We start from the raw sequence: 16,732 nt of genomic DNA, 5'->3' as shown, positions 1-16,732 counted from the left end.
ACAAATAAATATCCAACAACAGATTTATTTTTGTAGCCTGTTGTACATTAGAAATATTATATGAAATTATATTTTGCCTTTTTACCGTCACTGACATAGGAAACAAAGGAAGATAAGAGTCACAGAAATGTTGTCTGGCAGGGACCTCTGGGGTTATCTAGTCCAGCTTCCCACCTGAAGCGGGACTGTTGTCAGTTATAGCCAGCATTATCGGCTTTATCTTGCTGAGTCTTGAAAACCTCCAGGGATTCTGCTACCTTTCTGGGAAACCTGCTCCAGCGCGGCACTGCCCTCTTAGTGAAGAAACAAGAATCCTATCTGCTACTTGTCACATGTAGGCAATTTGTTTGGCTGCTGAAATAGCTTAGTAAATTTTGACTTCCAGCTACAGAGCACATGTTCATGAGTTTTGAGGATATATAAAGCCACTCTTTTTCTCCTCTTATCACTGTTGAGATTGAGTAAGTATTGGCTAAGTATGTCGAATGTCAGTGCCATTTTAACGGTTATTTTCATTATTTGAGATCAGTATGCTGGTGTGTAGGACAGCAAAGTGGCAAGGTGCAAAACATTGCTTAATGCCATGGTCCAGCTCCACAGAAAGTTCCCTTGCCTTCTACCCTGCAGCAAATAATCAGCACAATGTCTGAGTCTTAGATCTGTCAGAAATTAAGGCCTTCCTTCAGCCGTGCACTTGGACTAAGTATGTGAGTAATCCCACAGGAGTGGGACAGCGCCTATCATTCAAGTTAGGCACATGCATAAATTCCTTACTGAGTTGAGGCCAAAGAGGTAAAACTAAGGAACTCTGTGAAGCATTTGCAGACAGAAGTCAGTGTGTCTTTTTGCTGCTTTGTAGAAGCGATGATAGGAATTTTTCCTCTCCATTGGAGCATAACTGAAGAGAAATCATAGATGAGTTAAAATAGAAACTTGGAGTTGCTGGCACATTGCAGAATGAAAGAAGTATGAAGAAACTAGTGATAGTCCTTCTTCCCTGGCAGAAAAGGAGGAAGGGTAGACTTTTGCATGTCACTGCTTTGTTACTTACACAGAACAGATTTCATAATTAGACAGTTCTTTCTAAAATGTATTGTAGAATTTTCATTATTCATTCCTCCAGACAAGTCTCATTCTCTCCCTGGAACAAAAGATGAGATACATATTCTAACTAGTTACTTTACATCTCAAAAAAGCATTCCTCTAGAAATTAGATAATCACTTAAAGTTTTGTTAACTTACAGGCTCTCAAATTGATTATGCTGCTATGAATGCTGGCAACCTATTTGAATTACAAAACTTTTAAGGATGGTTAAAGGGTGTTGATTTTTTCTATTGCACTGCTGCATTTTGGTCAAATATTAAGTCTGCATTATTACTATGTGTTTCATCTCTAGCTGGACCAAAAAGCTGCTGCCAATCTGATGCTGTTCTCTAAGCAGTAATAATACATCTCCTTTTTGCATGCAGTTGACATTTTATGAGGTTAATTTTCTTAGGGCTAAAATAATAATGCATCATTTTGTTCAAAGTGTTGTCTTTTTTATGATCAAAGTGAGTTTGTCTCTGAACTGTCTGTAAGCCCTCAAAGCTGAGATAGACTGGGTCAGATGTCAGTCGCTGCTTACAACTGTATTAAATAAGTCCATTTTTCTATTATTTCAGTCAACTATACCCCAATAAATAGGATTCTGTATTAGAATTTTCAAAAAGGAGGAGGAGGGAGGAAATGAGGCAGAAAGGTGAAGTTTGTTTGTCATCATTTGAACACGTAAGTAAGGGACGTGTTTTCTGCTGTTCTGACCATCCACTGGACTCTGCTGGGGTCTCAGCGGTGTCAACCAGAGTGGTGAGTGCCTGGCACTTTTGAAAAAGTATGTAATGAAATTAGGCAGAGCTGCAGGGTGTTCAGCACTTCTGAAAATGAGGTCACTTAATGAGGTGTCTGTGCTCATGGGAACTTAACTGTAGGGCACACATTTTTTCAAGTCACCTTAGCCATGATACTCACTTGCATTCATACCTCGTCTGCTGGCTTTTATATAGCAATCATTTGAAGCAAAAAGAGGATAGAGCTCTGGAAAAGAACATATTTTTTGATAGTGTCTCACCTGCTTTCCTCCTGAATTTCTTAGTCTTTTTGAGATATTGTCTTTTCCTAGTTTTTCACTTATTTGGCCTTTCATTGTTTTTTACCTTCTCCGCTCTTGCCCTGCTGCCTATCTTTTCTGAGTATTCTTGGCAGTTGTGTGCCTGCCTGTCTCTTCTTTGCTGTTTCTTTCTCATTGAATTGCTGGGCTTCACTTCCCCTGGTGCCAGTGATGGTTCTCAAACCTTTCTTTCTGTTTCTGATCTGTCTTCTCTCCCTTGGTCCAAGTGTTTAGCATCTCTCTCCAGTATTTCCACTGGATTGTCTTTCTGTCAATTTAAAGTTAATATGGCCTAATCTGAATTCTTTATCTTTCCCATGAAACCATTTCCCATTCATGTTTTCTGTGATTAGCACCATTCACAAGCTCAGTCATGCTTTTTACTTGGGGCCATTTTCTCATCCTGCACATCTAAAGCAGCATGTAAATTATTGCTGTTATTTATTTGTATAGTAATAATCTTATTACATTCTCCTCTGATGTATTTCTAAATCATATCTCTTTCTCTATTCAGATTTTTGTGCAGATTAATTGCCCATGCCTCTCTGAAAATGACAGCAACCTTTTCCAGTCTATTCAAAACACAATTGTTAAGATGATTTGTCTTTCTTGTCATTCTTTGTGAATCCCTCCACTGATTCATCCCACTGCATCCTATCAACATCCAGTCTTTTGTGTGTTTGCTTTCAAGTCTTTCATATATCTGCCCTTTCCCATTAGTCATTCCCTCCTTTGTTTTGTGAAATTCTGATTCCTTTTCCCACCCTTGCTTCTCTAGTGATATCAGCCTCAGTCATCCTTTTGGCCATTTCCAGGAGTTCTTTACTTTCCTCATTTCTTATACAAACGTCACAAGATAGGTTTCATATGTGCTCTTCAGACCAACTTCTTTTACACCACAGCCATCAAGTTTACCTTAGAAACAGCTTCATTAACTTATCTTGCTATGTCAGTTAATAAATAATTAACAGTTTTGATCATTGAAAATATGATTTTTGTGAAGAATGATTTTTTCCTAATAATTGAAATGAACGTATTGGGGAAATAGATCTTTTGCTTTAAATGGTGAGGAAGCAATCATATTCTTGCAATATTTTGCTTCCTTAGAGTTCCTTTTCCCCACTGGAAATGTATGGGGGAAGAAAAAAGTTGCTGTTTTCCTCTTGAATATGTTTAGTATTAAGCATGAGTTACTTCCTGAATCAGCAGTCGTGGTGATTTCGAACATTCAAAAATGGACACTTTAAAAGCATAATGTTGGGCTCCAGAATAATCAGAACTTTCAGACATGGTCTCTGATTTTTGAACTAGAGTTTTCATGCATGACTAGATGGAACAACTAATCCTGGACACTATTTCCAGACATGTGAAGGACAAGAAGATGATTGGGTGTAGTCAGCATGGATTTATGAAGGGGAAATCGTGCTTTACCAACCTGATAGCTTTCTATGATGAGATGACTGGCTTGGTGGATGAGAGGAGAGTAGTGGATGTTTTTTACCTTGACTTTAGTAAGGCTTTTGACATTGTCTCCCATAAAATCCTCATAGACAAGCTGATGAAGTGTAGGCTAAATAGGCGGTCAATGAGGTGAATTGAAAACTAGCTGACTAGTTGACTCAGAGTGTCAATGATCAGCAGCATGAAGTCCAGCTGGAGGGCAGTCCTTAGTGGTGTCCCCAGGGGCCAGTACTGGGTTCAGTACTGTTTAACAGCTTCATTAATGGACTGGATGATGAGACAGAATGCACCTTCAACAAGTTCACAGATGATACAAAGCTGGGAGGAGGAGTGGCTGAAACCCCGGATGGCTACGCTACTATTTAGAGGAAGCTTGACAAGCTGGAGAAGTCAGCAGAGAGGAACCTCATGAAGTGCAGAGTCCTGCACCTGGGGAGGAATAACCCCTTGCACAAGTACAGGCTGGGAGCCAACCAGCTGGAGAGCAGCTTTGCAGAGAAGGCCATAGGGGTCCTGGTGGACAACAAGTTGGACATGGGCCAGCAGTGCACCCTCATGGCAAAGAAGGCCAACAGCCTCCTTTAGGAAGAAGCATTGCATTAGGAAGACCGTTGCCAGCAGGTTGAGGGAGGCAATCCGCCCCTCTACTCAGTGTTGGTGAGGCCACATCTGGAGTGCTGGGTCCAGGTCTGGGCTCCCCAGTACAGGAAAGTACGGAAAACTGTTAGAGATGCAGAAGACATTTAATCAGAAATGAGTAAAGTGAAGACTTTGAATCTTACTCAGTCACACTATGCAAAGGGGTAAGAAATACTACTGGTTATCATGAATCTTGTGCAAAAGCAGTGGGAAGTCTGGCAGTGCTGAATGAGGCAGGTTATCTTAGTAAAAATTCAGAGCTGGATCACATTTTTGTGCATTAAAACTGATATGGAATATAAGAAATCATGAACTGTCTTGCTATGTCCCTCCTAGGGACTGGGGATGGAGATGGGGTTGGTAAAAGGAGAGGATATGGGTTTTTTTCACTTAGAAATTAGCAGAGAACATGATCCCCAAAACTTTCATATTCCCTGAGTAACAAACTTGTAGGTGAGCCCAGGACTTCCATGCTCTTCAAGTTTCATTGCAGCTGTTTCTAGCCCCATTTAAAGAGAAGGTGTGCAAGGTAACCAAAGGTGCTGAAGAGTAACACCTACCATTTCTGTTCGCTTTCTGCAGCAGGAACTCTTGCGTTTATCAAACCTACAGGCATTTATTTCTCCTGCTTCTCTTCCCCCCCATAATCTACCACCTAATAATTCTGAGCTCCAGAAGCACTGTGAAGAGCTCTGTCCTAGAAATTTGGGCTTTTAAAAAAACCATGGACGAAACACGATCTTTCCGAATGCCAGAAGATCAGCCTACAGAAGGCCTTTCTCAAGGGAGGCAATCCAAACCTTTGGGATTTTTCCTGGAGTTGTGGAGAGACAGTCTGTCTGCACTGGAATTGATTACTGTCGTTGTCTGTCAGCTTCCTCTCCTGACTTTTGAGTGGAAAGGAAGGAAAGGATCTCATTAAATACATGAAGGGAAGAGGCTGGGGGCCAGAGTTCAGCAGCTGCACCTAGCCTCAGATCTCTCTTCTGGAGCCCTAAGAAGATATGCAAAATTGATCCAGGGCTATTTGAATATGGTATAATTACTCTAAAAGCAATGTTTGCTTGCTCATAAATAATTACCGGCACAACTTAAAAAAAATTATAAGATTCCAGTGAACTCTTTCAGTTTTAGTGAGCTTTTTCTTGGCCTATCAGAAAAACATGGGTGTTACATTTAAAAATCCTGCTTGAGTTGTTACGTCATAGTGTATGCAAAATCAAATTTTTACCCTGAGATACTCCTAGGAAATTCTTCTATGTACTTTTTCCCAGTATAGAAACATAGCTAGTAACAAGTACTAAAAGAGATAACACTTCTAAAACAGTTAATCGATTTAGCTTGTTTACAGTTCAGCAACTGGTTTTCATATAAGTGACTTATGTTCACTCCAAAATACCTCTGTTTATCATCCTTTTCTTTGCATTTACATTTTTCTCTGCAGCCCCTGGCTAAAATAAGCATCTGAATAAAAGTTTGTGTATGTTGCAATCCTCTAATTATCTTTACGTTTTTATGTTTGACAGTATATCAGTTACAACAAGAGGCACCGCGTCCCAAGAGAATCATTTGTCCTCAGGAGGTCAGTTCTTCTTTTACTGTACCTTGTTAAATCTGATGAATTGTCAGCAGCGTATTATTCCTGAAGATCTTTTGTGCCATCCGAGGGTAGTATGCTCTTTAATTTTTCTGCTCCATCATTTTATATAATCATTTTTCCTGGGCTTGATTAATTAAAGCAGATTAATATTTGCTAATTAGGCTTGGAGGCTGAAATATGCAAAATTTTACCACTAGAAGCCCCTTCATTAGACAAATATTCATTAATCATTGCTTGCTGTGCTCTTCTATATGCTAACTAACAATTTGTGTTTCTTTGTGGAAATGGAGCAGCATAAAGTGTATTCCCTTCCCATATCTGCATATTAAAGTATGTAGGATATGTTTCAACATGATTCATGCAGTTCCAGTTTGTAGAAAGCACTTTGCTAAAAATTTTATTCAAGATAAAATAGCGAGTTGGTAGCAGTAGAACTTAGTTCTGTCATGGAAACTTTAAAGATTGGAGAATATTAAGAAATATATAAGACTGAAAATTTTGCTGAGTCATCTTGTTGCCCTGTTTTTTCCTCTTTTTCTGTGTTCTTCCATCTCCAGGTGAGTATGTCAGTTCCTTAAACTGCATTGCATCATTGTAGCTGAAAAAATATGTAGACTTCTCTGCTCAGTCAATAAAATTGTGATATGTTTATGAAGTTTTATGACAGTTTTATCTTCTCTGATGTCAGGGACAAATTCTCTGCAAACCCACACGTGCATATTAGTCATAGAAATACTAAATACAGGGAGCGGTTACACAAGGTATAAAAAGATTCCATATGTGAAAACGGACATAAACGGCTGTACATCAATATGATATATAGCTCTGTTCTCAAATATGATCCTGAGCTTTGAGCAGCGTGCCACCCTGCGTACCCATTTAAATAGACCCCCTAGCACAGCTTCTGTCAAATATTAACAGATACCGTCGCAGAACGCTTCTGTGCGGGGTAGGAGGCATTGTACCAGCGCAGGGGAGATGAAGGAAGTTGCCCATGAGCATGAAGAAGATCCATTGCAAAGCCAGGAATTAAATCCAGATTTCTTGAGTTCACCTCATGCACTAACTAAAGGACTGTTGCATTTTTTTCTCAAATGCCATCGGCCAGCTGTTTCAGAGCCAAGGAGCAGCATCTGGGCCTCAGATCGGAAGTCTCTGAGCTCTGTCCGCTTACCTGCTAGAGTGGGTAAGCCCTCATGTCATGCTTTCTCCCTGTCAAAAATGAAGCTCAAGAAAAAGGACTGTGCTGTAGCCCGGTGGGCTTTTGGTGTATGTATGCTGAAAGATTTTAACAAGACTTTCCTCTCTGTGGCCATAGTATTTTCAAAAGGAGGGAGCATTAAGATTTTTACTGAATGAATATCATATAACAAGTATTAAACTATTGGTGGTATAGCTGACAATAACTGAGGTAGACAATTTATCCACTTCCAATGTGGCCTTAGAAGAATTCCTCATTTTCTGTCTTGAAACATTGAACAAGCAAGTTTATCCATTATTTCCTTTATCTTTTCTTACTGGGAACTGCTCTAAGAAAGAACTTATCTTCAGAAAATATGATTAATCTGCATTGTATGCTTAGGATCCCTTACCAACCATTTAGTTATATTTGAACTTCTTCATGGAGACAAGAGATTGGGCCCGAATAAGTTTAATCCAAAATTTATTACACTAAGCCAGATTAAAGCATTTTTAGCTTGCCTATATGACAACAAATTTTGATCAAGGTAAAATGTGATTTTAAAGCAGAATAGCAATTTGTATTGTTGTTCTAGAAACAAGAGCATCTACCTAAATAAATGGAGTAAATGATCATTTGTGAACTCTTTACCAGCATACTATATTGAACTTGTTTCCTTAGATACAGCATGTTATATACAGCCGAAGTTATCCTTTCTTCCCTTTTCCTGATGTTAAAAGACCATAGACATTTAGTTCCTATTCAGGTCACTTCTAAAGATGTACAGAAAGAAGCTAAGATCATACTATATTAACCAAATGAATGATTAATTGACAAACCAGTGCATAACAAAATAAGTAAAAAATACCTGATTCATATCGTTTGTTTTTGATTCTGACTAATGAGCCATTTTTAGTGACTGACTTTCTGGACTAGAGAGAGTCCTATTTTGATTTGGTTTGGTTTTTTTTATTCATTAAAATATTTGAAAACAAAGAGACTTTACTCAAGGGTAGGGAATATATAAACCAGTGTGAATGCTTAAAAATGTGAGCTTTGACTTTTTATTACTTGGATTATGAATTGTTGTGTAGATCAGCTCTATGTGTCCACAACCTGATTTCTAAAAACAGATTCTCTGGTTTTGGAGGCAAAAAATCTTACTCCAACACTGATGATGTACTTAATTTTTATATATTTATTTTTACATATAATGTTTTAGGGTTTTTCCTCTGATGTCTATATTGTTCACTAGGTTCACAGTATTGCTTTTATATAAAGTAGAACTATATAATGGTTTTAAAGAGCATCACAGATTATTTAAAAGAGGAAATTCAGCAGTTTGTTCCTATGGCACCTATTAGCTTTTCCTTAACACACAAATTGTAGGATGGATTTTTTTGGTTTGTTTACTTTTAGTTCAACTTTAATCTGTTCCGATGACCGTATAGACTTTCTTCCTTAAGAAGTGGCATCTTATTAGTCCTAGATTTTTGTCAGTTTCATTGAAAAATCTCAAAATGCCTTTTCTTATAATCTGTGTGGAAATGTTAATCAGCAGTATGATAGTTACTTAGTATGCAACATAATGTTCATCCAACATCTGGAGAGCAGGTGTCAGCAAGATATGAGTGATGCTGGAAAAATTTATATCTCCATGTGAATATTATAAGAACTGGACTTTGTTGAGGGTGTTCTCTTGTGTGATTTAGGATTCAAAGTACTTCTGGCAGATGTGATAAAAAAATGGAAATAATTTTAAATCCTTCGTGTTTATGGGAAGACGTTTTTCATTCGTAATAGCTGAATTCTGCCCTGTTCACAAGGAAATTCAAGCATCTGCTGAAAAACAAAATCTGTAACACTAACAGATAAACCTGTGAAGTGTTGTTTTTTCCTTTCACCAGTTGGCATTTTTATCATTCCTCTTCTCCATTGCTGTCTTCCACATTTTCTTCATGCCTTTGCTCCTCTGTATTCAGTAGTCACAAAGGTTTTAGACTCAGATCTCAGCAGTTCTGCCATCTCATTTGTGTGGATTTCTTCATTAGCTATACTGTGAAGACAGAAATCACCTGTCCTGATACACAAACAACCAGACTAGAAGGGGGACTGGGACTCTAAATAAAACATGAACATTTATAGCTTTGTGTCTTCGAGCTTTGCTATCATGATTTTCTTTTTCTCCTCTGCCTGCATAAATATCTTGCCTGCAAAAGCAGGTCATTCCTTCAATGGGAATCATATTGAATGAACTGTTGGGCTTCAGGTATCTAACGGCTTTTAATTAATCACTACTGGCAGCATGAGTAGTGTGAATATCCTACCTTCCCAATAACATTGGATTTCTGCCAATACCCTAATTTGTAACTGTATTCCTTCCAGCGATGTTTTAATGGTTTATTTTTAAAATAAAAAAATTTCATTTAGAAGCACCATCCGGGTGGAGGAATAGTTTCTAAATATTGTGCCTGTAGATGCAACTGCAATGGTATGCAGCAAAGATTCGGACTAATTTTGTGAGAAAGTCATACTAAAAAGCATCTTTTAGGATTTGTTCTACAGAAATGATGATCAAAAATGACACATTCACAGAAAAAAATTCAAGCGAAGCATTCAACCTTCTGTTTTTATTCTAAAGTAACATATTAAACAGTTTTCAGTTTTAAAAGATATTTTAGTAGGCTATTCTAAGTTAAAATATCTTTTAAAGAATTTGAGCCTTTAACGAAGTAATAGAATTAAGAAAGGAACGGTGACATTTTTGGGGAACATTTTCAGCAACTACTGGTAAACAACAGGCTTGTTATAAATTTCCTTCAAAGAGTGAGTCTTACCCATGACTCTTGTGTTAATTGTCTAGAGTCATTCAGATATTCCTACCTGTGAATGTTATTCCTGTTCTGTTCCGTGAAAGTCTAATAGCTGACAGCAATTTTTGAGGCTGGTGAGTTTGTCTGCATTAGACCTTTCATATTCCTAACAGTGTTTCGGCCAAACCAGTGTCAGCAGCAGTGAGAAACTTGTCTAAATTTCCCTAGTGAGGACAAAGCCTTGGAGCTTTAACTTATATTATTATGTAGAAAAATGTCAGTTAATTGCCTTCTTCATTTTTCTGAATACCAAATAGGTTGTGTCAGAAGCAGCAGAAAGAGTCTATCTGCCCTTAAAGCAGCAAAATTGTGGTTCCTTGATTAAAAGCAAATATGATTACAATAGGGAGGCTCCCCCACACACACTCAAATCCCTTTTTCTTTGCTTAAGTGATTCTAGGAGACTAAAATAATGGCATGTTTAGACTGTCCTAAACTGCAAATTGTTCTTTACTCAGTTATCCTCAAAGATTCTTTTGCAATATGGGATCCAAGCTAGGAACAGTAGAACATAGTAGAGTATCATTTAAACAATAACAATATTGAAAAGTGCTTTAAAATTCCAGATTACTTTTGTCAGTCCTACTTTCAGATACATGAATATTTTATCTTTGTACCTAAGAAAAGGCTTTTAGTAGGGCAGTTCCAGAATTAGATAAGCTTGAGCAAGGGTGCTGAAATGAAGCCTTAGTAAGATGTTTGCAGACTATGTCAGAGTGGATGATAAGCATTTAATCATTGCAGGAAGTCTTCCATGAATTCCCTTAATTCTGCTAACTTAATGACCTCTATAAGCTGAATACATTTTCCTTCCATCTGCCCTCACCTGTCTATGAACAATGTGTATTCTGTGGTAAAGTTCTAGAGAGCTGTAATAGGCATTGAAATTGGCCATAAAATTGGTGGTAAATAATGAGAATAAATGGGAATTTTCACAGCATTTGTTCAAATCTCTAAACTGCAAAAAGTCAGACACTACCATGAAGAGTGTCTCTTACTGTCAGTCCTGAGAGCTTATCTAAGATTATTCAGAATATTGAATTATCTTTTCCTTTGAAAGAAACCCCAAAACACACACACTGACACACCAAGAGACCCCATTAGCCAGCAATTAAATGAAAATGAGCAGAATTGTCCTGAAACCTATTTTCATTAATGAAAGTGTTTGTACATATAAGACTTAATGGAGCCTATATCTTAAAATTATTACAATATTGCTGCTGATTTAACTGTGTTTTTATAATCCTGTGTTTATGGTAGAAACAACAAGAAACATGGAGGATGCAGAAGTCATCTGTGGGTTGCAAGTGGAGCTGGAGAACAATTTTGAATAGACATTGACAAATGAAGGAAAGTTCTTCAGCTGAAATCTGTGCTGAAAATAGAAAGCCTGGCTGCACCGAAGGGGTCGTAAAATAGTTGAAGGCCAAGAAGGGTCTTTGTTTAATAATTGGGTAGTGGGCCCACAGACTGCTGAAATGTGTTGTAACCATCTTTTCCTAAAATGACCAAATGTAGGTTTTCATTTTAGGTTTAAAATGTGGGTTTAGACCTAATGCAGTTCTATGTCTTCAGAGTAAACTTCATCCCACAGAATGCTTGTCGATGAAAAAAGCAGGGCTAGAATACTGGTTGCCTAAAATTCAGTTGTATCCATCACATAGAAAAAGCTGATGAATTTTTTTCTAAAGCGCTTTAAGAACTCATAGGAAATCTCTCCTAAAGTCCATTAAGTCCCACACAGAAAAAATAGCAGGGTACTGGAGCACTCAGATGTACATGTCATCCTCATTTTAATGGTCTGTTGAGTACTGAATAGAACAGAAAGTTTTCTAAGTATTCTGCATACATGAGAGTTAAGGAAATAGTTACAGCTAAACAAAAGTAGAGTAGGTTTGTCTATTCCACTTGAATTTCATCAAGTTCGATTTGCTAATGTTTTAGGTTGCAATTTGCAAATTAGACTGGTGTTCCCCTTCTCAGTCAAATACCTTATGAACAAGTTGGTCTGTTTATTGATTGCTGATGAATGAAACAGTTAAAGCTGCTTTTCAGAAGACAAGATGGCAACTTTGACTAATGAGCAGTAATTATATCTAGCTTACTTTATGGGCTGATAATCTTGTTAATTATCCCTCTGGTTTTGGTTGAAAGCTTCCTTGGGAAGCTTCATCCTCCTCTCCACTTTTCCTTGAAAGTGTGTGCTCTGTGTGTGTGATTTTGCTGTTCTCCTGACTTTTAACTTTCTCTTATCTTTTTTATATTAAATATCAGTCTTTTAGTCTAGTTCTTTTTATTTTGGTGTGATGTCAAATTTAAGTAGTTTTCAAACCAGAATATATGGAAGCCTGTTTTGCACCTCATTTTAGATAAAGTAAGCCTATGTGTAGGTGAAAATTCTGTGTACTTTTATAGATTTACATGTCTGCGCCAATTTAGGCCAGTATTCCTTGTGGCTGGTTAAAATAATTTATCAAAGGAAGTCTCACTTTGTCTGCTTACTGGCTGATATTTTGTAAAGTGTTTGAGGTCTTTTGTTAGGATTCAAAATGAGAACACGCTATGGGGAGTGGTTGATCAATCCATTTTTCTTAATGTGAATAACTATAGAAATTTATATGCACATCTGTCTGTTTGCATCTATGTATCTTACTTCCTATCTTGCTATATGTTATACATATATACCTACATATACAATGGTCAAATCAGCCAGTATACACTTCTTTTTGGAACACAGAAAAGAAGTAGACATGAACATAGTGGAATTTGTGTTGTTTTCACACAAGGACTCCTGAATTTCCAGGGTTCAAAATGAAACTTTAGAAGTTTTGCAAAGTAAATTTCTATTTATCCTCTTTATTTCCAAAAAAATTTTCATATCTCTTTGAAAAAGCAGCATGACAAGCCAATATGTACTGACTCAGTTCAACCGCCCTGTACAGATAAGGAAGCATCTGCATGTGTGTGTGATAGAGACGTTTTCATATGAATAATGTATCTGCTAAATAGGTATCAGAATGTTCAGCTTTGTTGAAATGAAAGCATCTGTAAGGTACCAGATTGTTCATCATTTGGGAAACATTCTCCTACTTAGTATTTTGCAGAGTCCCTAATAGGATCTCCACCTGTGATTCTGGAAAAGTAGCTAGCACTAAGCTCCTTTATTCCTGTTCAGACTTTGCAGATAGCCTGACTTAACAGAAACGTCTGCTGTTCCCAAGTGCAGAGCAGAAGTATTCACAAAATCAATGACAGATTAACTGAATGAATCTTATTCTTCCTCCTCAGATTTTTGTTTTCATCCTCCTACTATCCCCGTGGACAGATGTTCTCCTAATAAACTGGCAATGTACACATCCACCCTGTGATGCTAAGCAGGGGCTTGTCTAAGGCCCCTCTCCTCCTAATATTCTGCCTACCTCTGTCCACTCTCAGTTTGGATCTTCTGTTTCCTGATTTTCTTTCCACAAACAAGCCTGAGGTCCTGTCCACGTCTCCTGTCCATACTCAAGTTTCTAACTGGGTTCCAGCACACTGGTTCTAAACGTGCATTTGGTACTTCACAAGCATATTCTGTAGGCACCTTGCTGAAGGGCTATGTTTTTACATCACGTAGTAACACTGACCTGGTTAGTCAGCACAGCTTTTGGTGATGCATTGGGGTAGATGGCATAGCACCAACACAACTGTGCAGATGTATGGCATGTGTTGTATGAAGGTTATAATGCCCCTTACTGGTTACAGAATTGCAAGCAGTGTTTGTAGCATTGGTATGACTTAGTACAGTTATCTGTTGCTGTTAGGGACCTTTTTCCTCCCATTTAAATGACTCAGCACATCGTTCTTGGAAAAAGGGAGCGCAGATTAAATAGTATATTTAAATTTTTCATCCTGCATTCAAGGTAACATTGATCTTCCTTCTTACATTTAATGATGCCCTTACTGTGTGAATGGAAACTGCATAGCAAAATAGATGACTCCTGCTTTTGCTGTTGAAGTTGTTTGAACTTGACCCTGTCTCTCCTGACTACTTAACAGCAGCCTCCTTGATTAAGCTACATTTCAATTTATTTTAGCTCATGTTCAGGAACACATTATTGTCTTTATTAGGTTTCAAAATGTTTGTTTTTTCTTTTCTTGTTCATTCTTGTTTTTCCCTGTTAGAGCTGAATGTACATAGAAATGTATTCTGATTTAATAACAATAGCAGATGTCACTGTCTGGGGAGATTTTTATTACCTTCTGGAGTTTAGAATATTTTATTTGGTATATTGATTATTGTATGCTGGACAGAAGGAGTTTGCTCAAGGTCATGGATAGGAAACAAGTCCAAGTTAAAAATGCTCTCGTAAAGGATGCCTTACAGCAGCTCTTTTGAAAGTTTGATATAAACAAACAAACAAACAAACAAACCCCATACTTGTTAAAGACTTTGTCCTTAAAAATGATAGAAATAACCTTGATAGAGTGGAAATCACCCTGCAGTAAATGTCACAGAAACAGTCAGGGCTGCTGGGCTTTCCTGGGATTCTTTAAAATGTATTATTCTTCTGAGAAAGGATCTTTATGCATCGTACATTCTCTGTAGATTACAGCTAGCCACCAGAACAGAAGAGCTGTGCAGCTTTGAACACTAGCTAATAAAAACACTCCCTTGTATTTTTCAGTTTTGTCTTTTCTTTTATGTTCTCCCTAGTAGTGAGGAACTCCAGTCCTACGTTCTCCTCCCCAGCACTTGTAAATTTTATAGTAAAATATTTGCTTGAGGATATCAAACACAGTTTGGCACTTTACTATGGTGGTAGATTTATAGTGTTTTATGTTACTAAGCAGAGACAAATTTATCACCTGAAGGTTTGGCCTTCTCTGCTAGAGCAGTCCAGTCAGCCCACTACCTGCTCCCTGCTGCTTTCTGTCCGGAGAGCCTCATGCAGGTGGGCATCGACCTGATGTGCATGTTTTATATGTGATTTATACAACCTGTTCGGACAGTGTGCTCCCTGCTGATCCCTACCTCCTGAGAGCTCCCCAGACAGAGATGAGGCTGGATCATGGTATCCAAGGGCTGGAAGAGACTTCAAGAGGTCATAGTCCCTGCATCAAGAAGAGATGTTTATATATTCTCTTCTTAAAGGCTTCCAAAGCTGAAGATTTCATGACCTCCTGTGCTTAATTGTTTAATATTTAATTATTTTTAACTCCTATAGTTTAAGCTGTATTTTCTTTTCTGCAGTTTAAGCCTATCACTTTTGTCTTGCCTACCAAGCACAAAAATTTCTTTATTTCCCCTTGAAGTCTGCCTTTTTCACAGCTGTCTGCTACAGCCCCTCCCAGTGCTCTGTTCTTTAGGCTAACCTCTTTTCTTGTATTTCATGTTTTGTAGATCTCTGCTGACTCTTATTATTTGTTCCAGTGTTTCCTGAGATGTGGTGCCCAAAACGACACTCAGTATGCCAGCTAAAGGCACTATGAGAGGGGAGGATCACTCTGAAGTTTCTTGCTGGCTGTACTCTTAGTTTTTATGTCCCCATATGGCATTTTGGTTTCAACATTTTCTTTAACAGACAGCATCAGTGATTCAGATTCAGTTTATGACCCTTAATAATCCCTGGATCATTTTCCAGGAAACCTGTTTAGTCATACCCCTTCCGTTTTATTGGACAATTTCGACATTTCACTCCCAGTTACTCTCTTGTGTTGGAGGCACCATGGTCCCTCACCACCAAGTTACTGAAAGTGTATCCAAGGGGTGGCCCTAATGTGGGCATCTGCATGGGTTTGTGACTAAATCACAAAGGGAGCTGCAGACTGCCAACACTATTCATGTGATAGTCTGTTTTCTGGACAGCCTCTGAGACATGGACAAAATGTGGGGAATACGTTCCGGCAGCTTACGCATTGCCAGTTTCTTTCTGAGAAAGGTGTTGGTTCCTCCCTCGTCATATAGCCAAAATACGTGTACATACTGGTCAGGTCACGTGGCCTGGATAGGCATGTCGTGAGAAGCCTGTGCCATCAGTAGGGTTGCATGCCATTGACTAAAAACCTTATGGGATAAGACCTTCATTATGCATGTACATACTGACTGTGTATAATTGGCCTATCCTTGGCTGGGGAGTATAGACGTTACATTGCTGCTACTCCTGCTAACAGTATTAGCTGACAGCCATTACCATGGGACCCTTTTGGCAAAAGCAGGAGTTGTTTCTCTTTGAAATTTTTGATGCCAGAGCACCTGATAAAGTAGTAGTAGAAAAAGTTGGTAAATATTTCCCTGCAAAAAGAGTAGCTGCTGAATTTTCTTCCAAGTTAAGTCATTGCTGTAAAATAATTTGTTGTATTTGGAGGGCTGGTTAGACTTGCTAATTGATCTATGTAGTTATTCCATTAAGAAAAATGTGGAGATGAAAACTTTATGTTATAGAAGTAGTGAAATACAGTATAGAGTTTCTTACTTTAGTAGTGGATTTTTCTTCTAATGAGGGCTTACGGTCTTCCTTAATACTTTTCTGTTGTTGATTCTGAGGCAAAAGTTTGCAGTTGGCTCACGACAATTCTGGCAAAAGCTGAAATGTTTTGAAGACAGGTTCTTCCTTTTTCTGCACAGTCCGTTTTAACTGGGCTTCTCTTGTAGGCTTCTCTTCCAGCTCTTCTGTTTCTCTTTATGATAAACTGAGCTGGGAGGTGTATTTATGGATAGTCAACTAGAATTACTGAAAAATAATCAGGATTGCTCCAAACAGAAAATATATCAGATTAAACTTCCTTTGGGAAAACACCTCATTGCCTGCACTGAGTGAACACACTGGTGTTATTAGCTCTTGAATCT

At 38.1% G+C, this 16,732-nt stretch overlaps 1 protein-coding gene across 1 annotated transcript in view; it reads left to right on the top strand.

Moving 5' to 3' along the window:
• Positions 1-16,732, top strand: part of CHN2 (chimerin 2) — a 168,681-nt gene that overhangs the window by 70,843 nt on the left and 81,106 nt on the right. The window contains exon 3 of the mRNA XM_067291561.1: positions 5,777-5,832. Coding sequence (XP_067147662.1) covers positions 5,777-5,832 — 56 coding nt within the window. The remainder of the gene's footprint in view (positions 1-5,776; positions 5,833-16,732) is intronic.

The sequence above is a fragment of the Apteryx mantelli genome, chromosome 2, assembly GCF_036417845.1.
Source record: "Apteryx mantelli isolate bAptMan1 chromosome 2, bAptMan1.hap1, whole genome shotgun sequence".
Lineage (NCBI taxonomy): Eukaryota > Metazoa > Chordata > Aves > Apterygiformes > Apterygidae > Apteryx > Apteryx mantelli.
The sequence above is the reverse complement of the archived record's forward strand: the minus strand, read 5'-3'. Positions and strand labels throughout refer to the sequence as shown.